This window comes from Pisolithus orientalis, assembly GCF_024613125.1.
Source record: "Pisolithus orientalis strain OTSU chromosome Unknown F5J12scaffold_26, whole genome shotgun sequence".
Taxonomy (NCBI): domain Eukaryota; kingdom Fungi; phylum Basidiomycota; class Agaricomycetes; order Boletales; family Pisolithaceae; genus Pisolithus; species Pisolithus orientalis.
This window is the reverse complement of record NW_026260807.1, coordinates 7,501-32,813: the sequence shown is the minus strand read 5'-3', so window position 1 is coordinate 32,813 and position 25,313 is coordinate 7,501. Positions and strand designations below refer to the sequence as shown.

The 25,313-nt window shown below is 48.1% G+C and overlaps 8 protein-coding genes across 8 annotated transcripts; 3 read left to right on the top strand and 5 right to left on the bottom strand.

Annotated features, from left to right (window-relative positions):
• Positions 1-1,154: 1,154 nt before the first annotated feature.
• On the bottom strand, positions 1,155-4,159 carry F5J12DRAFT_951289 (uncharacterized protein; the record flags this gene model as incomplete). Its single annotated transcript, XM_051749805.1, has 12 exons — positions 1,155-1,451; positions 1,510-1,781; positions 1,834-1,976; positions 2,022-2,096; positions 2,155-2,272; positions 2,299-2,538; positions 2,629-2,753; positions 2,815-2,982; positions 3,049-3,251; positions 3,307-3,598; positions 3,662-3,666; positions 3,726-4,159. The coding sequence occupies 12 exons, from the start codon at positions 4,157-4,159 to the stop codon at positions 1,265-1,267; spliced, it is 2,262 nt and encodes a 753-aa protein (XP_051597778.1). The 3' UTR covers positions 1,155-1,264.
• A 608-nt stretch (positions 4,160-4,767) lies between these two features.
• F5J12DRAFT_724222 (uncharacterized protein) lies at positions 4,768-5,818 on the top strand (the record flags this gene model as incomplete). Its single annotated transcript, XM_051741521.1, has 4 exons — positions 4,768-4,944; positions 5,012-5,077; positions 5,280-5,360; positions 5,414-5,818. Coding segments are annotated over 4 exons (729 nt in total), but the record flags the coding sequence as incomplete, so codon positions are not given.
• Positions 5,819-8,267: 2,449 nt separating this feature from the next.
• F5J12DRAFT_724172 (PIN domain-like protein) lies at positions 8,268-9,517 on the bottom strand (the record flags this gene model as incomplete). Its single annotated transcript, XM_051741510.1, has 4 exons — positions 8,268-8,798; positions 8,851-8,977; positions 9,027-9,142; positions 9,203-9,517. 4 exons carry the CDS (start codon positions 9,515-9,517, stop codon positions 8,268-8,270), a joined length of 1,089 nt encoding a protein of 362 aa, XP_051597776.1.
• On the bottom strand, positions 9,277-10,324 carry F5J12DRAFT_846259 (uncharacterized protein; the record flags this gene model as incomplete). Its single annotated transcript, XM_051746336.1, has 5 exons — positions 10,306-10,324; positions 10,055-10,248; positions 9,924-10,003; positions 9,680-9,871; positions 9,277-9,623 (listed from the first exon to the last, which is right to left on the bottom strand). Coding segments are annotated over exons 4-5 (243 nt in total), but the record flags the coding sequence as incomplete, so codon positions are not given.
• Positions 10,325-12,797: 2,473 nt separating this feature from the next.
• Positions 12,798-14,544, bottom strand: F5J12DRAFT_702197 (uncharacterized protein; the record flags this gene model as incomplete). Its single annotated transcript, XM_051740519.1, has 6 exons — positions 12,798-12,941; positions 13,039-13,397; positions 13,492-13,663; positions 13,755-13,846; positions 13,907-14,133; positions 14,228-14,544. Coding segments are annotated over 6 exons (1,311 nt in total), but the record flags the coding sequence as incomplete, so codon positions are not given.
• Positions 14,545-16,018: 1,474 nt separating this feature from the next.
• F5J12DRAFT_951281 (armadillo-type protein) lies at positions 16,019-17,077 on the bottom strand (the record flags this gene model as incomplete). Its single annotated transcript, XM_051749804.1, has 1 exon — positions 16,019-17,077. One exon carries the CDS (start codon positions 17,075-17,077, stop codon positions 16,019-16,021), a length of 1,059 nt encoding a protein of 352 aa, XP_051597773.1.
• Positions 17,078-17,456: 379 nt separating this feature from the next.
• On the top strand, positions 17,457-18,453 carry F5J12DRAFT_784431 (uncharacterized protein; the record flags this gene model as incomplete). Its single annotated transcript, XM_051743015.1, has 4 exons — positions 17,457-17,555; positions 17,879-17,949; positions 18,006-18,131; positions 18,225-18,453. The coding sequence occupies 4 exons, from the start codon at positions 17,457-17,459 to the stop codon at positions 18,451-18,453; spliced, it is 525 nt and encodes a 174-aa protein (XP_051597772.1).
• A 1,701-nt stretch (positions 18,454-20,154) lies between these two features.
• Positions 20,155-20,382, top strand: F5J12DRAFT_724182 (uncharacterized protein; the record flags this gene model as incomplete). Its single annotated transcript, XM_051741512.1, has 1 exon — positions 20,155-20,382. A coding segment is annotated over one exon (228 nt), but the record flags the coding sequence as incomplete, so codon positions are not given.
• Positions 20,383-25,313: the final 4,931 nt, after the last annotated feature.

Sequence of the window (25,313 nt, the reverse complement as noted above, 5' to 3'; positions counted from 1 at the left end):
GAACACTCTTTTGCACTAAAGCATGTTTTTTGCTATCTGTGACACACCCCTGATGTCCATCTTACCTATAAGCAAGACTCAAATGCATGCACGATTGGGTATGTAGATGCAGATTGGGCAGTGGATATCAATGACCACTGCTCTGTTACTGGCTATACTTTCATCCTTTCTGGTGGAGCTGTTAGCTGGTCATCAAAAAAGCAATCATCTGTTGCTCTCTCGAGTACAGAAGCTGAGTACATGGCCGCATGCACTGCCATGAAGGAAGCTATCTGGATTTGTACCCTAGTCCTCAAACTCAAGACTGTGTTGTCACACGAACCCACTCCCCTCCTCATCAACAATCAATCTGCTATCTCACTGGCTCAAAATGTGATGTTCCACAACTGCACAAAACATATTGCAATCTGTCATCACTTCATATGAGAGAAGGTGGATTCTGGAGAAGTAGTTGTCAACTATGTGTCTACCAATGACCAGGTGGCTGATGTGCTGATGAAGGGTGTGTCTAGGGAGAAGCATGTTTGTTTCTCTGAAGCTATGGGTATTATTTTCTTTTAATTCCTTCTTGACTATACTCGTTGAAGGGGTGTGTTGGAGTTTATCACTTTTACCTTAGTTGTGGTTCACTGAGCACAGCATTATGTAATCCAAAAGCGGACACTTAGTTCGAGAAATTGGCAGTGGCGGTGAAGCACACCTGCCAATTTGTGGCGGGTGCATGCATGTGACCACAGAGGCTGGGAATCCGTGACATCATGGGCCTCAGCCACCTCGGCGCCACTGCCAGTAGGCTCGGCATGCTGTTGCATGCCGTTGTTTGGGTGCCCTGCCCCTCATTTAGGTTCAGCTTATGTCAGTGTCACAGTGATCACATCTCACGATCGAGGACTCCTGAAGCTTCCGTGGGATTGAAAGCAGTTATGTATGGCGGTGTAGGACTACTCTCGAACGGACGTGTGAGTTAGGTAGAACAAACACATAATGGTATTGTGTGCGCACGCGCACGCTCAGGATATGATGGGTGGACGAATGATGCTTGCGATTAATGATGTTTGTGTTGTGTGTTGCATACGTATGACTTGTCATAGGCTACTGCACATGTACGAGTATGTGACTAGTGACGTAGTACATCACGAGCTCGGGTGATGCTGGGGTGATAGTATTGACAAGTGAGTGATAGATGTATTAAGAGAAAGAAAACAAAAGAAGAAAAAAAGAACAGGATGGCAATGGTGGAATGACAACCTTGGTGTGATATGCATCAGTGCTGCTCGCTGATGCCCGAAGAAGAATCGTTGCAGACTTCTTCACTTGTGAGGCGATGACGGTGCTCCCCAGCTCCACAATACCGTTTGTGGGCAGCCAAGATTGCTTTGGGGAGTTTCGTGTGTCCTTGACCGATGGCACTTCCATAGACCTTGAGGAAGGTTTCCTCGTCTCCCTGGAATCTGGGGACCGTGTCAGAGGGACTTGGGTGAGTGGTAGAAGTGTGACAAGCTGACTTACTCGTCAAGGCATTCCGTCGCAATGATGCGTTGCTGAGAGTACTTTGTATTGAATTGACGGCCGCTCTTCCCATTGTAGTAGTGATAAGGCCAGTCCTTGAGTGGAATGTGCAGGTCAAGCCGTGGCTCCCCCTCTGTCCAGTGGCGTACTATGTCCCTCCAAGAATCCGACTTTGTGGTCCGTGTCCCATCGGGATGCAAAATGGGCATGTCCGGGATGACAACTCCCAGAAGGGAGGTAGAGGCACGGGCCTTGGTCCTCTGGGGTCTGATCTGCGAAGGGAGGGACGTCGAGAGCAAAAGATCTGATGGTTGGACAACTCACGGCATCCTGAACTGCGTTTGAGTCGGTTGTAAATTGAGTGTAGGTAGGTATGGCTGGGCTGCTGGCATGGAAGCAGACTGGATCGCTGGGGGCAACAAAGCTGTGGTCTGCACAAGTGAACGCCGGTGGGCTGACCCATGTGGCTGGTCAGTTGGTGCAATGGAAGTCATAGAATGAACAAGACTCACCCACTGTTGGCATGGAAGCAGACTGGATCACTGGGGGCGATGACATTGTGGTCTGCGCAGGTGAATGTTGGTAGGCTGATTCATGTGGCTGGTCAGTTGGTGTGGTAGAAGTCACAGAATCAACGAGGCTCACCTGTTATTGGCATCGCTCGAGCATTACTGCCAGTAGTGCCCTGGCGCAGCACAGGTCCAGAAGGGGCTGAATATGCAGAGGCCGAGGTTAGGGCCTTTACGACCAGTTGCTCATGTCGCTGAGCTGTTGGTGGATCTCCCTTACATCTACTGAAAGTGAGCACAAGGTTTCCTTCACTTCCTTCACAGTCATGTGTAGTGCTGCCATGTTGGCTGTTATCGATGCATGCACCATGTTGAGTGCCTTGGTGGACACTGGCCAGACGAGCGCAGCTTTGCCTGCGAGTGAACAATCACCTTCGTGCAGGACCGGTTGCAGCGTGTCACTGTGGTCGTTTTCATAGCAATTCAACTCGTTGAGGAGGTAGCGCATCAGTGTGTCACACTGCGTAGTCGTGTGGAGCGAAAGGTAAGGAGTTGGTTGACTTTACTACACACCCAGATAGGAAGGAGGACGAAGTACTCACATGCTCACCTTCAGCCCATCCCCCCCACCACCGGACCCACGCAAGGGTCCATCACTGCCCCACTGGCACGAACATGAAGCAGTATTGTGCTCCACCACAACAGTAGCAATGCATTGTGAATGTTCCGGGAATTCTGGACCCCACCACTGCCTCGTCAATCCATTTTTGGATCGTGTCATGGGAAAGCGGCTCACCCAGTTGCAGCACACCATTTGTGCCAATCACAGGGAAAAGGAAATCCTCTTCAGTCATCGGCCGGCCAAGATGGACAAGTTCGACCCATTTCATCCAGGACACGAGGCACAGGAGGGTGTCACACGCCTTGCCCATATCTGGGCATGGATAAATCTTGTAGTGATTGCCTGGTAAGTACCAATGAAAGGAGATCAGATAAAATGGGATATGCACAGATGGATATAAAGACGAACTTCGTAGGTCAGCTTCCCTCATCCCCTTATCTAACTTTCTCTGCCATCCCTTACGGTTTTTTAGGTGGATCTCAAAGTAAGCATTGTGCTCGCTAACGGTGAGGGAGAGTTCCTCGCCTCGAAGGTATTTCATAAACATGCCATCTATGACAGTCTTGTCAAGCTTGACATCCCCGTGCTTTAGTTTCAGGAGCTCGTAGTTCCTGTCATAAGCTGCGATCAAAAATGTTGTTGGTCAAACCACCTGCCAGGACTTACCTCGTCCAAAGCGTAAATGTGACAGTGCTAAAGGCAAGGTGTTCGAGGTGCTGTGTGACCATTAGCTTCACTTTCCCATTCAAAGACTCGCCCAATGGCAGCACTTTGTAGCCTATCGTTGCGAGACAAATGTATTGGAGTGGGGCGTCAAGTGGACAAAATGATTCTGACCAGGCGAGTATCTTATCCATGTATTCCTTCTTCATGGCACCTGAGTGCTTCCGTTCAGCTCCTTCAGAACTAACCTTGTGTCTGATAGATGCCACGACATCGTCAACCTCTGCCAACAGGACTGGGTTGCCTTCCCATCAGTGATGGGCATCATTGTGATGCCACTTCCCGCGGAACGTCGCACCGTCACTATGCCGAAGGTATTAGTCTATGAGCATCAAGGAAAACTGAGCAATCATGCCACACACGCTTCATCCCACAACATCTTGAATCCTGCTCGAACACCGTCGATGGTGCTTTGGCTGCTATTTTCTTGGAACCCTCTCCATGAAAGGTAAAGGGCTAATGCTTTATCTGAGCACCTATTTGGCACGTGCTCAAACGCGTTCTTAAAATTTGGATCACTGTAGATTTCAGAGTCCTCTCCGGTGTGATTTGGAGTCAGTGGCATCCCCTCCTCTGGAAAATGGCTCTGCAGCCATGAGTGCGCTCGGTGGACATGTCCCAAGTATGCTGCTCTCGTCTTGGCTGCCCGAAGGTGAGTTTCTTTGCCAGCTTCTTTAATTCGGTGGGCGGTATGCAAGCTAGGTAGTTCTTTCGTGGTGGATACCCTTGCCCTCTTTTTGGGCTTGTCTGGGGACGGCACGGCATGCTTGGTCCCAGATGCCTTCTGTCTGACCATCGCGACAGGATATTCAGTTACCAGTCATAAACTGATTGGACACGGCAAGGTGGGAGTTGTGATGTCACAAGTCTAAGGTAGTTATTTGCAATACATGTACTATGAAGTGCGATGAATTCCGAGGACTAGTGTAAATATGGTGCAGCTATAGCTAGGTATTTCTAGTTTTGTCCACAAAGTATCGCATTGGCGCCCAGGATTGCACTGAATACACAAGGCATTTGGTTGATTCATCTACATCTGCTAACGGCTTGTGTACTCACAGTTCGCCTTGAAGCCACATTAACGCACAGCGCCCACTGTCACCCATGTGATCAATGTGTACGTTTCCTCAGTCCAACTGTCGAACCAAGCCATGTTAGCTGATGATCTCACCTCCAGCAGTGTCACGAGCACATCAAATTCCCTTCCTTCTGAGTGTGCTTCAGAAACCATAAATTCCTTCTTGTCCTCCCAAAATCTCCTTGGTACTGGCCTTCCTGCTATGGCGCATCAAATCCCCTCCCATCCTCGCCAAACCTCATCACCAAGACTGGCACTGCAATCCTCGGTACTGGCCTACTTGCTACAGCACATCAAATCCCCCTCCTTCTGAGCATGCTTCATAAATCGTAAATCCCCTCCCGTCCTTGCCAAACCTCATCATCGAGGCTGGCACTGCAATCCTCGGTACTGGTGTTCCTGCTACAGCCATCTCTCAAGAAGTCTATGTTGTGAATGAGGAAACTGTGGTCACAGCAGGGACATTTGTCCTCCCTGCTTACATTGCTAAGGTATGTGGTTCTGTTAATACACTGTTACATACACTCATAATCATGTGCCTAGCTTATCAGTGGGCCTGACTGTGACTAGGTCAATGGCCACATCGAACGTGTCAAGACCACCTTGGAAAACTCACGTGCCAAACATACTCAGGCTGTAAAAGACCGCATCAACTCTGTTAAACAGGGGATGTTGTGTCGCTATCGAGCGTGTCAAGACTGCCTTGGAAAACTCGCGTGCCAAACATACTCGGGCTGTAAAAGACTGCATCAACTCTGTTAAACAGATGAGGGACGTCGTGTCACTATCAAACGTGTCAAGACTGCTTTGGAAAAGTGGTGTGCCGAGCATACTCAAGGCTGTAAAAGACCACATCCGCTCTGTCAAACAGATAAAGGACGTCATGTCGCTGACGCAGGGGCTCTTTCCCGTTTCGAAGGTCAGGGTGTGGTCTTTTAGTATTTTAGATCTAACGTGATATGATGTATATAGGAAACTGCCTGGTTGGAGGCAGAAGTGTTTATCCAGCATCAAAAGGTTGCACTGGCATCCGAGCTCAAGACTGTCCCAGACAGCTGGGTGCGCTACAAGCAACAGCTGAAGGAGAGCAAGCAGGTTGAGCTTGCAAAAACTATCATTGCAAGGATTACATCCGATCTCAGGGACGAGAAGATGCAGGAGGAGATATTGGCCAATGCCATGGTGGAGCTTGAGTGTAAGTCGATCGCATTGCAAGTTCCTCACAGATTACCTCTGACGATGGACAATAACAGAACTTGTGAAAAGCAAAGCGATCTAGGGAGGTCATGGCTAGCTAGATTACTGATAGAAAATGTAGCACATCAATGCCCTTTTTTTTATCAGACTTATCTTGAGTATTGGTGTAGTCATCCATGAAATCAGTTTTGCCACCCCATGACCCACTTGCCACAAATCTCGCTAGAAGGGTACAATAAATAAATCTGATCGAGGTACATGCATACCGCCGAGTGTAATGAACGAGGATTTGTGATACTAGTGAAAATACATGCAAGTTTAATTAGGTTTCGCCCTTAAAGTCAACCATGGCACCTCATCCGTCGACAGTGTTGACGACCCATTCCAGAGCCAACATTTGTTTACCAAATGGCGGGTGATGCAAACCGCGAATATCTTCATTTTTGATGATACATTGTATCACATGGGTAGGGCTAGAAGGTGGCCATCATGGAGATGTTGAGTTGTACACAGGGGGGGACAGAGGCTACACTTGCAATAGGCAGGAGCTGTGGAGAATATTTGGTTGAGTGGAGGGGGTGACACTGGTGATGTGGGCGAGTATTTTGAAGACAGGAGTGACATTTGTGCAGGGGTTGCAGAGCCATGAGTAATGTAACTATGCAAGCGAGATAAATTACTTACAAGCTGCAGTGAGGATAGCATGAGAAAGGGATGGTTGGCAAAGCGAATGAAAAGTTGTGCTGGGTGGATCTTGTGAAGTTAGTGACTGGTTTGCTGATGGACAAATGTGACTTACATCTAGGAGAGGCAGGACTAAAGGACGGACTAGTTAGTGAGTATTGCGTAGATATCGGACTGAAGGAAAGCAGTTGCGGACTGTACCGCAGTGACATCGGTGAGAGGGAAGGTGACATAGGTGAATACTGCAGACTGGTTGTGGGTGACGTTGGGGAGTATGTCAGTGATGTAGTCACTCTGCTGCTGTTGTAGTTAGGGGATGTGGGGCTCAATGGATAGACTAGTTGGTGAATACTGCGGAGGTGTGGGACGGAGGAAGGCAATTGCGGACATACCATTCGAGACGTCAATGAGAAGGAAGGTGGCGACATGGATGAATAAATACCACAGGCTGGTTGGTGAATTCAATTGAGGGTGGGTGACATTTGTCGGTGATGCAGCCACTTTGCTGCATCATAGTTAGCAGACAAGGGGCTAAAAGGGTGGACTAGTTGGTAAATACCGCAGAGATGTGGGACCAAAGGAGGGTGACTGTGGACTGTACCATAGTGACATCGGTGAGAGGGAAAGTGACATAGGTGAATACCATGGGTGTCATTGGGGCGGACTGAAACAATTCTAATATTGGAAAAATGTACATGCTCCATTAAGAGGTGCCCCAGCTAAGACAATGTAAACATGGTTTTGGCTGATGTGGAAAGCTGAAAATTATTCACCAAATGGCGGGTGACGCAAATGCAAACATCGTCGTCTTTGACAATAGGGTATGTATGTGCTCCATCAAGGGATACCCTGGCTAAGATGATGTGAACGCGATTTTTGGTTGGCATAGAGAGCTGAAAATTGCTGATCAAATGGCGGGTGACGCAAACGCAAAATGAAACTTCGTCATTGACAGATAAGGTATGTAGGTGCTCCATCAAGGAGTACCCTGGCTAAGATGATGCAGGACACGGTTTTGGGCTAGCAAGGAGAGCTGGAATTTACTTACTAAACGCGGGTGACAGTCGTCTTCGACTGATAGGGTGGACCATGTTCCATCGGGGAGTACCCCAGCTAAGATGACGTGGATATAGTTTTGGCTGATGCGGAAAGTCGAAAGTTGTTTACTGTGTTGCAAACAGTGAACGCGAAGCAAATGCGAATGCGGACATCTTCGATGATAGGGTGCATACATGCTCCATTGGGAGCTAAGACTGATGCGGACACTGGTTTTGGCCAATGCGGAGAGCCGAAAGCTGTTAATCAAATGGCAGGTGGCGCGAACGCGAACATCTTCAGTCTTCGACAATACAGGATACTGGCTAAGTCGGGACAGATATCATGAGGCTTAATATCGATGGAGGAAGCCGAATGGTCTCACAGTCTACGCTTGCCTTTTACACTCTGCTGCCTGAAAAATTGAACAGTTATCCATAGGATGTTGTCTTCCTCCGAGCTCTCTTGCGTATATCACATGTTAACCATAACAACCAGACTATAGTCACGAGCAAAGTTGAAGCCGTCTCTACCCGTGCGTTGTAAGGGATGGATTGAAAAGTGCACGTAGCGTGCCACTCACGAGCTGATACGATGCTACAAAAAGTGTGTAGTAAGCCTGACTAGCCCTCGTTCATGGGATCATCAATTCCAGCTTCGAGACACGATGTATCCCTTAACGTCTGCATTCTCATCTGCAAACTCCACACAAGGCGATGGGGAAGATGGACAGACAGAGCCCAGCGCTAAGTCAGGCCTCAAGTATTCCAACACGACCACCGCAATCTCCATGTCATAGAAAGGATCACCATCGCTCTTCTCGCCCGATGTTGCAAGGAGTTGGATTGGAACAGAGAGCTTGTATGTGGGTGAGGACAGCGACTCGTCGAAGTAGCCTGTGACTCGAAGATCACGTCGCAGTCTCTCGCCGTCGACATTGCCTGGCAGCTGGGTATGGTGGATGATGATGCGGGGTGGATGTGTTTATAATCGCAGAACTTACCTGTAGAAGTGCACGTACAGCGGCACCAGCACGAGCGTCCGCCAATCTGGACTGAATGACGTCCGGTGGCCAGTCAAGGTACTGCGAACAAAATTCCGCCAGGGACATGAGATCAGGCTGGCGAGACGTCACAACGGTAATAGGAGGGCGGCCGTTGTCCGACCACGAGGTAAGAGGTAAAAGATACATTGCCAGGACAGCGGGGTCAGGGAACTCAATGCGCTCCTCCACGATGATGCGGGCAAGTTCGTAGTGTCTACATCCAAGGAACTGTCGAGGATCCGTTCTTAGCACCTCACAGACGCTGTCACGCCACTTGGAAACGAAGCTCATGAACTCGGCAAACTGGAGTGCGGCGGCGGCTCGCAAGAGACTCCTTCCAAAGCCGTATTTTGCCAGCCGATGGGCAACGTCCATGCTGCACCACTGATTACCTGTCTACGAATCAAATGAGACTGGATGGCACCTTGGTGCTAGGGATGGCACGTACCTCAGCGTCCACACTGCTCATCAACAAAATCAGATAGAGGTCCCCCAATTCGAGACCGACGACGTTTTCTATGTCTTTGGAGGAGTAAACTAGAACGTCTTCATACCTGGTAGAGTAAGGGGTGCCGCTATCTCTAGAGTTGGTTGGTTGCACCAATATTTGAATGAACAACTCACCTGCATATAATGCAGGTCGCACCAAATAGTAGTGCGTCGTTGTACGGTGTCACCACAGCCTCGATTAGTCCATAGGATTGAAGATTTGCGAGCTCCGCGTCTGCCTCTCCTGGGGCCTGATGAGTCATGTTAGCACCTGTTGAGATATGACATAGCATACATAGCGAGCAACTTACCATGTGCCAGTTGAAGCCGAATGCCATCAGTAATTCTTGAAAGCGCTGCACGAGGAGGCGCGGGAAGGTCGAACCTACGACGTCTTTTCCCCTCTTGAGTTGGGGACAGTCTGGCCCATCAAAGACGAAGTAAGGGTGAAGCAACATGCGAGAGATAGCGGAAAGACGACAAAAGATAATATCCATTTCGTGCGATTGTCCTGTACCAGCTTGACGCCATGAAAACACGTTGATTAGTGAATGCATCCATGCACTGGGTGATGTATCATCTGCGACGGACGAAATAGACCATGGACGATAGTGCTGACCTAGCATTGAATCCTACAGTAAGCAATCGAACACCTCCATCATCGCCGGATGGGTCAAACGTTTCAGCAGCCAGCTGGCCGAGCGTGTAAGGCCGTGCTGCAGGTGCAAGGAGCTATGTATGGTCAGTATAACACGCTAACAAAACGGCAGAAGAGAGGAAATACTCACAGGCCATAATTCAGAGACCCTCATGTGTGGCGGACTCCGAGGACTAGTTAGGAGGATTGTCGACAGGGGGAGAACGAGACAAAGCCAGTTGACGTAGGCGTAGGCCGACGCCCAGCTGACAAATATGAGATTGGCCACCGGCCAGAGTGCCAGGACCATGGTGCGAGAATGGATGTACTCGATACGGGCAATCTGTGTTTTGAAACCGTCAGTGGAGGCGCTGGCGGCTGATGAAAGAGCTCACCGAGGGATGGATCAAGTCAGATCTTGGGGGTGCGCTCCAGCAAGTGAGCGTGCTTGGCCAGGGAATCGAGCTCAATAGCGCTGTGAACTGTTGGATGTAAAACGCTGAAACGCTTGCTGGCAGGTACTCACCACAAACGGCCACTGATGCGGCAACAAAGAGTGGGAGATGTCAGGGGATGACTTGAACGGGCTTTGGAGGGAAGGGAAGGCTCCTGCCAGCCTACACAGAGTGGGGAGATGCGGTAACCCAAACCTGCCCTTACCGCTTATGTCAGTGTGGTGTTGATGCCTCGAGGTGACAAGCCGGTTCGAGCAGTAAAGTACTGGAAGTAATTATAAAGTGGTGTAAAGTCACTTTACAAGGGGAAATTGGCACGCACATTCGCAACTGGGCTGGCCAGATTGGCAGATGAGCCGGTAGAAAATGCAAACGCACCGATTGGGAAAGACCCTTGAGGTCGCTGTCAAGGTCCTGTGTGCCAGGCGCTGCGACGCGTAGCCATTACGGTATTACGGTAGCAGGGCAAGGGGTGTTGCACGCACGACTAATACACAGACACTCAGTATGCAGCACTCAGCGCTTCAAGTCTCTTCAGCTTCAGCACCCGAAGGTGACATATGTATTGTACGACGAACACGGTGGAGCCAGCAGTCCGATTTGAACCAACTTGACGAACACGAATACACTGTACTATACAATGTATTAGACAGCTCTGAGCTCAGTATACTAGCCAAGAACAAGTTTAGCCGAAAACTATCGAGACATGTCGCCAAGTCCATTAATGAGTAATGACAGCTGTCAGCACGGCACAGTAGCACACAAAGCTTCCCCTGCACCGAACTCATGAGAATGCCCGAAGGCCAAATACTAGCTGCTGATTGCAGAAGTGATCGATTATTGATATAAATTTAACGATGGAGGTCCCGCATCTGCACCCCCTCCGAATCCGAATCACACAGTTATCATACACGATGGACGGGAGGTCCAGCTGTCCAGTCTCTTAAGCGATCAGCGTCATGCGGGGACGTCCCACTCTCCGTGCGCGGACCCTGATGATAACGTGCCTGACACGTAAGTCCCCCACCACGTGTTGCTTCCGTGTCCCGAGCGCTCCCTAGCACACCCTAGCGCACCTCCCACGCCACGATCGACGATGCCGGTGCTGTCACGAGGCGTCAGACACTCCGAACGGCCATCCCCGCCACCGAGGGCGAGCCGCTGTGGCTGGGAGGCCGATCCAAAATTTGCAGGTCCCACGCACCACCACCTGCCAATTTTCTGGAATAAACCTACTTATCCCGGAAAATATACAAGCGGTGCAGTGGCGGTGCCAGCCCCATGCGGCAGGTGGGGTCACGCCGGGTCACGTGACCTTAACCCTAACCCGACGCGTGCCGACGGCTCCCGAACGAGGCAGGGTCACGCGACCTTAACCTTAACCCTGACCCCCCGCCTCCTTGGCCCGAAATGGGAAAGGGACGGAGCGGCGGTGTGGGACGTGCAACTGTGTCAATTAATGGGCGCGCGCACGGGCCATGAACGTAAAGGGTAGCGGTAGCAGCTAGTAAGTGCATAAACGAGGGACGGGATGTGACAGGAAGCGCGAGTGTGAGCGTGCTAACGGGCACACCAATTGCGAGACAAGTTAGATGAGAAAAGAGGCGTGAAAGGATGGGCGAGAAAGCGAGGGCGGCAAAGCAAAGAACAGGAAAGAAGAAGGATAGAAATGAATGGAGAACGAGAATGAGAACGAGAACGAGAACGAGAACGAGAACGAGAACGAGAAACAAGATGAACAAAGGAAACGACGGTGGGAGAGCAAGTAGGGGCCAACAGCTGGAAGCAGCGAAGGTTGGGAGCGCAACTGCGAGCGAGCTGTGGACTGTGATTAGAGGAGGTGGGGGTAGGCTATGCTGCATTTCTGAAGCTCGAACGTGATGGGTCGGGGTCGAACATTGATGGAATGGAATGGCGAGTGGGAGTGGTAGATGCTGCAGGTGGCCCAGCAGTGCTTCAGGCCTGTGACTCCAGCTGCTGGTGCTCACATCGTGCCTTGTTGATGGCATGGAGGAGGTGCGTGTGCCCTTCTTCTGCCTCGGGGTAGGCTGCGAGGAAGCAAGCCTCATCACACTTGAAGCTGTCATATGGCAGTGGACGTCGAACGTTCGCATCGAGTGCATGGAAAGCATTGGGTGAGCAGGCAGGCTACTCAAGGAGAGGGCCAGACAGGGGCACTCACATGTCAATAAACTCCAGTGCGATCATGGCCCTGCTGGCCGTACTTGGAGGCGAAGGTGCAGTTGCAGCCCTGGTACCAGTCTGCAGGCCAGTCCTTCAATGGGACACTCAGGCCATGTGGGGGATCGCTGACAAGCCAATGGGCGATGATGTCCCACCAGGAGTCCCTTCTGGGATGTTGTGAGCCATCCAGCAGCTTGATGGGTATGTTTGGAATCCTGAGCCCAGAGAGTGGTGGCTGCTTGGCAAGGGGGATGACAGGGTAGTCATGGCAGCTTGCTGTCTGGCTCAGGCCAGCACCAGCAGTGACAATGCAATCTGCAGGGACTCGAGGCCATTGGGCCCACTGGCAGGACCAGGGCAGAGGCCTGTGCCAGCTGGGGGACAGGTGTGGGTGTGATTCGAGCTGGGATGCCCATGCAGCAGCTGTGACTGCTGAGGGTGGTGCGACAGAATGGGGTACACTAGCATAGCTACCATGAGTTGTAGATCCAGCACAAGGCTGCCACAGAGCACCAGCCATACCTTGGTGAATGACAGTGGCAAGCTCAGTGAATGGACTTGCTGACCTGCCCCATCCTGGTCCACAGGCCATGAACGTTGGAGGTGATGGACACTGTGGGCTGTGCGAACCTCCTCTGCAGTGACAGGTTGCATGAGGGCAGATTTGCCTACCAGAGAATCCCGCACATCCTGTGCAATCAGAGCAAGCACATCACTGTAGTCTGTCTCATAACAGTAATGCTCGTCTAGGAGGTATCGGATGAGGGTGTTATGCTGGAGGCCATGTCAGAGCAGGTCAGTAGTACAGTACCAGGTGTGAAGCATCCAGGTCAATGCTATGAACAATGGGACACTCGAACTCAGCACTTACATGCTCCCCCTCAGCCCAGCCCCCCCACCAGTGGACCTTTTTGAGGGACCAGTGCTCACCAACAGGGGCCAGCATAAACCTGTACTGTGCTCCACCCCATTGAAAGCAATGGGTCGAGAAGGAGCCTTGAATTCCTGTGCCAGTCATTGCTTCGTTGATCCACTGTTGCACAGCATCGTGTGAGATTGGCTCACGGGGCTGTACAACACCATTAGCCCCCATTGCAGGGAAGATGTTGTCATCAGGGTCAAGTGGTTGTTGGTAGTGGACATGTTCAAGCCAGTGTACCCAGAGTGGCAGCCACAGGAAGCAGTCAGCTCCCAGGAGCTCAGGCTGGGGGAAGATTTTATACTGGTTGCCTGCAGGGAAATGCATGCTTGGTTTGATGTCAGCTTGCTCACAGCCTCATTGTGTGCATTACCAACAAGGCAATCAGGCTAATGGTGGACTCACTGCGCAGATCAGCCTTGGTCATCCCCCTGTCAACCTTGCGCTGCCACCCCTTTTGGTTTGCTAGGTAGACCTCGAAGTAGATGGACCTGTCGGACAGCATCAGTGGCTCATTTCCAAGGTACTTTTCCAGTGTGTGGTCCACCATCGTGCAGTCGATTGTGATGTGCCTCTGCTTGAGTCGGATCAGCTCATAGCACCTGTGTGACTGTGTGTATCTCTCAGATGGGGGTCACACAATATGCTCCACAATGGAGCCACCTCACTGACCTTGTCCATAATGTCCATGCTGTGGATGCAAATGCGAGTTGCTCGAGGTGGTGTGTCACCAGTGTCTGCACCTTGAGACCAAGAAGTTCTGACAGTGGCTGTTGTGTGGGCCCACTGCCAGGCATGCTGAAAGTCATTTGAAGGACACTCAAGGCAAAATCAAGGTCAGGGCACACTGTGTGTGCCCACTGCAACATCCAATCCAAGTGATCCCACATGATGGGCAGTGAGTGCTTGCGATTGCCTGCTTCCACACTCGCCTTGTGCTTGATCGAAGTCAGGATGTCTTGAACATCAGCTGATTCTGCCAGGTTCCCCTCCCAGCGCTGCCTTGCCTCATTGAACCCCCACTTGCCTCGAAAGGTATTTCCATCCCTGTCAGATGGCAATGGCACGGTATCCACCAATGCCCAGTCAGTGGTCTGCACACCCACTAGCTGTCTGAACACTGGGACAAAGGTCTGCTTACACATTTGCCCAAACGTCTTTGAATGCTGCCCTGATGCTCTCCACAGTGCTCTTGCCTAAATTCTCATGGAATCCCTTCCATGTCATGTACAAGGCCAATGCCTTGTCAGAGCAGCTGTTTGGTGTGCTCTCGAAGGTTGTTCTGAACTCTGGGTTGCTGTACGGGTTGTCAGGCACCATGGGAGTCAGGGCTGGGCTGGCATCCTCAGGCTGGCTCTCCATTCTGGAGGCAGCAAAGCTGCTGAGCCACTCTTGACCTCGGCAGACATGTGCAGCATAGGCAGTTCTTGTTCTTTCTGCCTTGAGGTGCATCTGCTTCCCCTGCTCTTTCAGCTGGTTGATGTCCTTCAGAGACACAGCTGCAGCAGTGCCAGTGTTGACTGCAGGGGTCTGCCTCTTCCAACTCGACTTCTTCTGTGGTGACTGCAACACCACCAGAGCCTTCTTTGACTCTTGATTTTGACCCATCAGGTCAGATATATTTTCTGGGATAAGCCAAGGGTTTAGAAGGAGCTGTGTTGCAGCTGGGCACTGAGCACTGAAGGCTGGAGTGGAGGCCATGCCTGAAGGGTTCAAGTCAGGTAACTAGTTGCAGCCACACCACAGGCCCACACAACTATGGGGATGCATAGCACACTACACACATTACATGGATGAAATGGATAGCAAACATATGTACAACCAGTGCTGCCACTATGGTGTCTCCATCTTGTAATTCATAATTCAGCTGATCATGGGGCAGAGGCCCTCGAGCTTGGGGTGAAGCAGAAGGGGCTCACATGGAGATATTAAATACATATATGCATGGGTCATTCAGCACTGACAGGGCATTGCCATTTCCATTTCCATGCACCTACAAGGGGCAATCAGTGTGTTGAGATGTCCAGCACGGATGTTTGACTTGGCCATCCTGTATTTGTTGAGGGCTCATGCCCAGATGGCAATTGCAACTGTACTGCACACAGGAGAACTGGAAGCAAGAGCAGCACATCTTGAGGACCCAAGCTCTTTGCAATGTATCTGAACAAGTCCACAGCAGCATGACAAACAGCTTTCTTGTGGGCTTTCAAGAGATCCAATGACTTGAAGCAGATACCCATCCATTCTTGGGCTGGAATGAACTCAGCACCACAATCCATGATACGACCAATCAAGTTCATAGATGCCTCTTGGGCCTTCTTGTGATGGCTATGAAGAATGGGGGTCATTCGAGGAACTATATGTTGGGTCAGATGTTGAGTAATCAAGAGGTAATAAATACTTGCAAAGATCTTTCACCAGGGGGGGGGGGGAGGGGAGGTTCATTTGTGTCATACCGACTGCATTTGTGATAGCACCCTCAGTGGCAATGATACTACTGAGCATGCCAGGGTACTCCTCTCCAAGTTGATTCAAACAAGACAAGTCCAAGCTTGCTCAAAAGCTGGTCCTCATCACATTGCTTGATGATGATGATAGTGGGTTGCATGGTGAGATCAGCGGTCTGTTGACAAACTTTGGCACTTTTGTTGTTCAATGCTGCCAGAGGATAGTAGAGACAATCTGTGTAAGGTACAGTTTGACACAGATACCTAGAGTGTCAACAATGGTGCTGAACCTGTCCAGCATGACTTGGCCTTCCATAGTCTGCTCCTGGAAGGAGCATGTGATGCCATCGACCAGACAGACCTCCAAACGTTTGTCAATATCAGAGTCACCGAGAGTGGCGACGACTTTTGTGATAGTCTCCATGACCATTTTACAGTATGGCTCTGCTTTGTCTTTCAACTCATTCATGATCCTCCCTGTGATCTCAGAGACCCCAGCTCTTTGCATCCATTTGACAATGGTTTCGCCTGTCCAGCGCCATGCGACAGACCCAGAACAACTTGAAGAAGTCTGGAAGAATGTCCTGCTTAATGTATTGAGCAGTTACACCATTGGTGGCAGCACATTGCTTAATGACCTTCAAGACAATCTTCTTCATCTCTTCATCTGACATCTGGAATTTGTGGATCAAGATGACCATGACCTCCTTCATGTAGTACAAAGCATATTCTGGGTCCATGAGAGGAATGATGAAACCAATTGCCTTCAAGAAGGCAGCAAGTCCCTTTCTGCGATGCTGGTGAATACTGAGCCACAGTGGCCATAGAACCTCATTGGAAGACTTGATTCCATAGGGTGCAGCCACTTCAGCTAGGGCAGCAGTAGCAAGCGCAGTCACTGTCTGCACTTTCTGCTGTTCATCCATGAGACCATGAGCAACACAGCTGACAAGGCCGCACAAGTGAGGAAGGGCAGTGCAGCCCATCATGATGGCAATCTGCTGAACGATATGGACACCCGCATGATGAGCCTGCTGCAACTTCTGGCTATGACAAATGGCCTTGAGGAAGGGAAGCAACATTGGGATGCCTAGTGCAGGTGTGACAACAGAAAAGGCATGGGCTGTGGTATTGCACACATATTCATCAGCACAGTCAATGTCCAGACAGATGGTGGAAACCATGTGTGTGAGAGGCCAGCCACTTTTTGTGAGGTTGGAAATGACCTCATGGCCTCCAACACAAGCATAGTAGTCCTCATCTATAAGGAGTGGCTCGATGACGACTAGGATTTTATGAATGTGGGGCCAGACAAGGCTGTTGAGTTTGTATAGGACATGGTTGATGCCTTTGGAAGGATGGCAGTCTGCTGAACAATACAGATGCCTGTGTGATGGGCCTGCCATGACTTCTTGTGTCATATGACAAACTGCCTTGAGGAAGGGAAGCAACACTGGGATGCCCCATGCAGGTGTGACAATGGAAAATACATGGCCAGTGGTACTGCACGCACATTCATTGGCGTGGTCAATGTCTGGATGCATGGTGGAAATTGTGTGTGCGAGGCTTGGAAATGATCTCGTGGGTGTCAAAGTGAGCATAGCAGTCTTCATCTACAAGAGCAGCTCGATGACAACTAGAATTTTATGAACATAGGGCTGGACAAGGTTGTTGAGTTTGTATAGGATGCAGTCAATGACTTTGGAAGGACAGCACAGCCAATCAGGATGGCAATCTGCTGAACGATACAGACACCTGTGTGACAAGCCCACCATGACTTCTCATGTAGTATGGTGAATCAGCTTGAGGAAGGGAAGCGATGCTGGGATACCCAGTGCAGGCATGACAACAGAAAAGGCACAGGCAGTGGCATTGTGCACACATTCATCGGTGCAGCCAACATCCAGGCACATGGTGTAAATCATGTGTGCAAGACCAGCCATCCTCATCTCCAACAACAACGAGGTGTGCATGCAAAACAAGGGCAGGGGCCCAGAAATCATCTATGAATTGGTGGGTGGGGTGAGTGTGAACTCTGTGTCTTCGAGGACATGGTGAGTGCAAAGATCAAAGGTGGAGGGCCAAAAATCACCTACCAATTGATGGGTGGAGTGAACATGAATGTGGATGCAAACATCTTTGTCTTCGATGACCTTGGTGGGGGGAGGGGCAAAAATTCACCCAACAATCAGTGGGCAGAACACATGTGAACATCTTCATCTTTGAGGACAGGGTGGGGGCTCAAAAATCATTCACCAATCAGCAGGCAAAGCAAGCATGGATGTCTAATCACCTACCAATCGGTGCATGGAGGGAACACAAACACACCTCATCTTTGATGACAGGGTGGGGCCCAAAAACCATCTGCTGATCAGCAGGCAAAGCGAGTGTGGACATCATCATCTTCAACAACCAGGTGAGTGCCCAAAACAAAGGTCAGGGGCCAAAAATCACCTACTGATTGGTGGGCAGAGCAAATGCGAATGCCTTCATGTTCAATGACAGGGCAGGCACAAAGAATGAGGGTGGGGGGCCTAAAATTTGTCTACTGATCAGTGGGCAAAGCAAGTACAAAGCATCTGTGTCTTCGACAACTCAGTGAGTGCACAAAACAAAGGATGGGGGGTGAAAATTCACCCACCAATCACCATTTGGAGTGAACATGAATGCAAACATCTTTGTCTTCAACAGCAGGATGGGTATGTGCTCCAAAGCAAGCCAGAATGTTGGGAGGGGATATGTGCAGTCAGAGAGTGTGCATGCCACAGGGCAATGGGGAGGAGCTGGCAGGAAACAGGTTGAGCATGAGTGTGGACATCAATGGCACACACCTACACTGGTGAAATATGACACGTTGAGCACAAATGTGGACATGCACGTAGTGCCATGGGTGGATGGGCAGCAACGAGCCCAACACTGATGGCTTAGTAAGCTTACCAGATCTGGAAGGTCTATTAGTTGGTGGACATGCTACATTGTAGAGGCCGAAGGGCTACAAACAACTACAGAAAGAGCAGACTACAAAGTGTGTAAAGTGCACAGGAATGGCAGGGATAAGTTGGAAATAAGTGGCGAGTGCCAGTACTGAGGTGTAAAATATACAATGTTTGGCATAAACTTTGTATATTTTGCAATAAGCGAAGGTCTATGCTGCCAGGAGGGAGTCAGGGACCTGTTGGCTCCCCCAGTCCCTGGCTACAAAGCCATATCCCACCCCTCCACATTGTCTGCCACAGTACTTCCCCATAAACAGCTTGCAATGTGGGCACCTTACCATAATAAACATGCATGACTACCCAAGGAAATGAACAGGAGAGACAACTTCCACATGAACTGGTCTGTATGACCACCTCACCTGAACCAAACAAGCCTTGTGACTGAGGGTAGTTGGGGCCCCAAAGAGACAACTTCACTGTAAACCATTTGCTGCACAACCACCTTACTGAACCAAACAACTGTCATGGTGCTCACCTAGGTAGAAAAGGGAGAGAAAACTCCTTAGCAAACTGGTAGCTATGCAACTGGGATGCCAAAATAAATGACATCATCTACTCTTGCAATAAAAGAGATGGTCTAATACCAATACAAGACCCAAATAAAATGTAGTAGACCAACCAGCCCCTTAGGGAATGGGCTCAACCACCCATCCCCCTGGCTGGCTCTACAACAACCTTACTTATGAAACATGGCTTATAATTAACTAAAAATACAATAAACCAAAACCTTGATAAACCAAAACCTAATTCACTGAATGCACAGACTAAGATGTCCAAACCCAATTGTACTGATGTAAACCACTCTGGTGGGGAGAAGGGGCTTCCCCTTGTTTGAACTAAAAAGAAGACTGTAAGACCTCATGCAAGAACTTAAGAAAACAAGTAAAAGAGGAATGTAGATATGACCATTGTGAGTCAAAGTGTGGAAAGGCAGTGAAAACCAACCAAATCCAACACCAAAGACAAAATATGAGTGAGTGGTGGTTTGCCTCCACAGAACCTGGAGGGCAGAAGAATCTAATGTAGGGGGAACTGTGATAGCAGGTGCTCCTAGTGCAAGTTGTTGATGAGTTATGCAGGAGTAGATGAACAGATGCTGACTGAGAGGGGGATGTTGAATGGAGTGAAGGTATTCAGCTGAAAGGACTCTGGAGTGATGATCTTTAGGATGTGCTCCTGGTGCAAGTCAATGACAAGTTGCACAGGAGTGAAAGAATGACTAAGCAAATGAACAACAAACACAAAATGATAATGACACCAATCAACAAAACCCAAGGAAAAAACTATAAGGCACAAGAATCACAACATTTAACAATAAGGAAACACAACATACTGTGCACAGCACTACAAGAAACCAAACTCAAACAAGGAGAAGAATCAGAACTAGGAAACATCCCCCCAAACTAATGATCCTAAACAACCTGTCTGGAGCAGAAAACCACTTGGCTGGGACAGCCTTTGCCCTAAACAAAGACCTGCTTAAAAACAAAAAACTCAAACACACCATAATTGTGCCCAGAAGGGTGGCAACACTAAAGATAAAAATAACAGATGAACAAACACTACACCTAATAAATGTTTATTCACCTGATGAACTAGGAGAAAAACATTTATTCTGATCAACCCTAAAGGACAAAATAAACCAAATAGACAACTGGGAAAACCCCATCATACTTGGTGATTTCAACTTTGTAGAATGCCCAATAGACAGGCTGCCAGTGCATGTGGATGTTGCAACCACAATAAACACTTTTAGTAAAATAAAGGAAACACTACACCTTGTAGATGGGTGGAGAACCCAAAACCCACAAGATTGGATGTATACCTACAAAAACAAAAACCTACAGCTCTAGCATGATTGGACTGAATATACATAAACATAGAACAAACTGACAACTACCAACACTGGGAAGTAGCAGAACACTGCAACCTCTCAGACCACCACCTGGTAATAACCAAAATGACCCCCTACACATGCCCCTCATAGGCTTTGGCTTATGGAGGCTTGGCAACCCAACTCAAAGTATTGGTACACCCTGAACAAAGAAATCAACACCCAAAATGTAATATACTCCCTTGGGGATGAAGAAGGAACAATACAAAACAACACCCATAAAATGGCCCAAATCACAAACACCCTAAATGACCAACAAAAAAGCTACATTGCAGAATCTCTGACAAAGCTAGACATAGAAAAAGCACTCAAAAACAGTGAGAACAGGAAAGCCCCAGGACTGGATGGCCTGTCATATGAATTCTACAAAACCTGAGAGAAAGACCAAGACATCCAAATAACTGAAATCCTAAACACACTCTACAATGACATGGAAAAACATGGAATACATGACCCCAATTTTGCAAAAGGAAACATGACACTCCTCTACAAAAAGAAAGACAAGAAGAAAATTGAAAACTACCTCCCAATAGCCCTGTCAAACCAGACTACAAAATCATGACAAAAGCACTCACATCAAAACTAGGAAAAGTGGCACAGTCACTGATCCACCTGGACCAAGCTGGATTTGTGCCAAACCATAGTATATATGATCATATCATGTTGTCAAACTTAATAATATCACACTGCAAACAAACAACAATCAATGGATGCATGATCTCCCTAGATCAGGAAAAAGCATATGACAAAATAGCCCACAACTACCTGTGGATGGTACTCCAAAAAACAAACTTCCCACAACCCTTCATAAACACAATAAAAGAACTCTACCAAAATGTAGAAACCACAATAACATTAAATGGAACCACCTCACAATCAATCAAGATAAACAGAGGAGTATGACAGGGCAATCCTGTCTCATGCCTGCTATATGGCCTGGCCATTGAACCACTTGTGATTGTCATAAGAAGCTCAGAACTAAAAGGAATCAAAATACCTGAACTAGCTGAACCTGTTAAAGTAACCCTCTTTGCAGATGACACCCTCACCTACACCATGGAAGAGGATGATCTAAACATCCTTGACAACATCCTGCAAACCTTCTGCCTAGCATCAACAGCCAAACTCAACAAAGAAAAAACAGAAATTGCATAACCAAAAAACTACAGTCATGGGAGGATACAGACTGGCTAGATGTTCCACACTCCAAGCTATGGAAAGAACTAGCCTACCTAGCCTGACAATGAGGAAACAAAACCACATTCTGCTACCTGAATAACAAAAAAGATGAAACAAAACAAATGCACAACAAACTAACAAAACTACTAAAGACAGAAAAACCAACAACAGAAGAAATGTGGCACCCAGAAATAATAATCCCACCAGAATTCCAAATAGAAGGAGCACAATTAAATGCCCTGACACAACACACTACCTACCAACTGATAAATAAAACATACTACAGAGATCTTCTGGGAGGGGTGTATTTATTAGATAAAAAACCAACACAGTTCACCACTCTCTTGGTGATTCATAATAACTGCTCAAATCACATGGCCTCATGCTGGTGATGCATCATTCAAATATCTGCCCTATCAACTTTTGATGGTAGGATAGAGGCCTACCATGGTTTCAATGGGTAACAGGGAATAAGGGTTTGATTCCAGAGAGGGAGCCTGAGCAATGGCTACCACATCCAAGGAAGGCAGCAGGCATGCAAATTACCCAATCCCAACTCAGGGAGGTAGTGACAATAAATAACAATATAGGGCTCTTTTGGGTCTTATAATTGGAATGAGTACAATTTAAATCTCTTAACAAGGAATGATTGGAGGGCAAGTCTGGTACCAGCAGATGCAGTAATTCCAGCTCCAATAGCATATATTAAAGTTGTTGCAGTTAAAAAGCTTGTAGTTGAACCTTGGGCCTGGGCAGGCAGTCTGCTGAAAGGCATCATACTGTCTGGCTGGGCCTTTCCTCTTGGTGAATTGGCATGCCCTTCACTGGGTGTGTTGGGGAACCAGGATGTTTACCTTGAGAAAATTAGAGTGTTCAAAGCAGGTGTCATGCCCAAATACATTAGCATGGATTAATGAAATAGGACATGTGGTTCTATTTCATTGGTTTCTAGGATCACTGTAATGATTAATAGGGACAGTTTGGGGCATTAGTATTTGGTCACTAGAGGTGAAATTCTTGGATTGACCAAAGACTGACTACACTCATTTTGCTAATTCTTCTGATATGGCTGCCTCCACATCAATCATTTCACTTGTCTGCCCCCTCTCAGCCCATCCAGCTTGGACAGCATGTTCTTTTTGTCAGTATGACCTCTAGGAGGATATTCTTTGGTCACCTCAGGTCTGTCATTTGCTTGGAAAGGCCTTATGTGGTTGTTTCAGTCTCTCCAGTCCAAGAAGCATATGGATCCTTCCTCCCTGCTCCCTGCAATGTCTTCATACCAGTCTTATCCATCATTCTTCCAAGATTGCAACAGCTACAGTATAATCTACTGTTCTCCACTCTCCCTGATCACATCCATGATGAGTATGATGCACATCTTGCCTCCTTGTTGCAAGATACAGCAGAAGACACTCCCCCTCCATCCTCTCTTCCAACAGAGCCTCATTCATGAAGTTTTTATTTACTTCACTGAGAGGATGGTTTGGGGGGGAAAGTTGTGATCCCCTATGCTCTTGTCACCCCACAGACCCCCAAAGCTTGACCCCTGTTGACATCTGACTCACCCTGTCCACTTTTGGATGTACTATATTGGCATCAGATCAGCACTGCCTCTCTGTCATCCCACCTTGGCCTAGGAGTGATCTCTTCAAGATGTGAATGCACAGTCTCCCCCCAATGCAATTCCAGTGTGCTTTCCCAGTTCCTTACATTACTTGGCTCATACTTTGACATTCTGACTGTCTTTGACTCACCTGTTGCCAATACTTACCAATCTTTTGACTTTGCTTACTGATTCTTTGCCTTTTGGCTTACATATCCTTACCAATGCTTACCAATGCTTTCCAAGACGATTATCCATTGCTTACATTCCTTACTCATGTAGTACACAGGCAAGTGTTAAAGGTCACCATAGTCAAATTCTGTATCATCTGGGTTCCCCCCAGCACCATTGTTGACATCCAAACCAGTCTGTGTGATGTCATCACTCTCATCCTAGACAACTTGTTCAAGATTGCCATATCCATACTCTTCCATCTTGTCAGCTAGATCACTGCAAATGGATCCCTCATCAGATGAGAAATGCATGCTTCTGCTCATGTCAGAATCACCTTCACCCTCTTCATCCATGATGATTTTTTGCTCATCTACATCATCACCATCAGAATCTGAGTCTTCATTACCATGCATGAATGCATGCTCCCATTCCAGAGTTACCAGTGCATTGTCCAGCTTGTCCCAGTCATCAAGGAGGCAGCAAGTTACCTCACATGTCATTTTGTGCCCCACACCACCACCATGGAACCGCATGAACATGTCTCAGTCAACAACCTTCAAGGATTGTGGTGTTAGAGAGCTTGCAAGAAATCAGAATAAATGGAAATCTTACATGTTGATGTAGTACCGGTCCCAATCTTCATCCTTTTCTATTTCTTGGTGAGCAATCAAGGTGCCCAAAAGACTTGATGTATGCCCAAAATGAAATGCTGGAATGATATGTATGGCATGAACAACATCATTCAGGTCAACAAATCCAAATGCATTGTCAAGATTGTCTTCAGGATAGAACCTGACACATGGCAGATGACAAGAGGCCCAGCCCAACTTGAAATGCCAATCACAAGCAAACCATTGCACCCACAGAAAGTCAATGCATTTGAGTGAACAATCGTTGAGCTCAGGTCCATTATACTGGATCTCAACATGGAAGATACCAATTATACATGCATACCAATAGGGGTGGGGGTTATCTTCATCCTCATGCAAAAGGACCATAATGTCAGGGTGGGTGTGGGGGTTGACTGAATCCTGCATACAGTGAAGGTCGTATGTTGTATAATTCACATGTAGTAACTTGTGTTTGTAGAGATGGTTTTTGATGATGATCAGGTGATTTCATTGAGCAACTGTAAATTCTTTGCCCTCACCATTGTCTGATATATTGCCTAGCAGGTGGCCCAGGATGTGGTTCATCATTGAATTTTGTTGTTGCCCACTTTGAATAGGATCCATATCAAGTGGGTTAAAGTCACTTTCCATGCTCCAAGCTCAAATTCATGCATGAAGTCAGGCACAAACATGTGGTAGAAGTTGAACATGAACTGTGATAAACTTTCAGAGAATGCATTCTAGCAGTGTGTCAGCAAGTATGACAAATGAGGTAAAATTTGTACATGCCCCTGTAGGAACTAGGGACAGCACACCAAGAATGTTCTCAACAACAGCCACAATGATGCTACAACCAGCTTCAAATATAGCTTTGTGTGCATGTTCAATAGACAACTGCTGGGGCTCATTATCCACTCGCTCCTTTTTTCTGCAGACCTGATGATCTCTCTTTGACCCAAGTTTTGAAATATTTTCCTTCCCAACAAGACAGCAGGGACACAGGTATTTCCCCAAATACTTCATAGAAGCAAGTAGAATTCTGTAAACATGTTATTGGTAGTGGCACATGTAGGTGATGAGTACATGTACTTTTTGGGATAATCAGCTGCATATGTCAAAAGCTGTGGAAAGACCCTGCATACTAATCCATCAGGAAACTTGATTATCATACCATGTTCATACACATGGAGGAATTTGTCATCAATAAGGAATGCCCATATGGCCTGCATCAGCTCACACTTACAATGGGTGAGCATGGGAGCAGTAGCACTGGTACCATAGACCTTGTGATAGAAATCTTGAATCTTGTCAGACAACTGC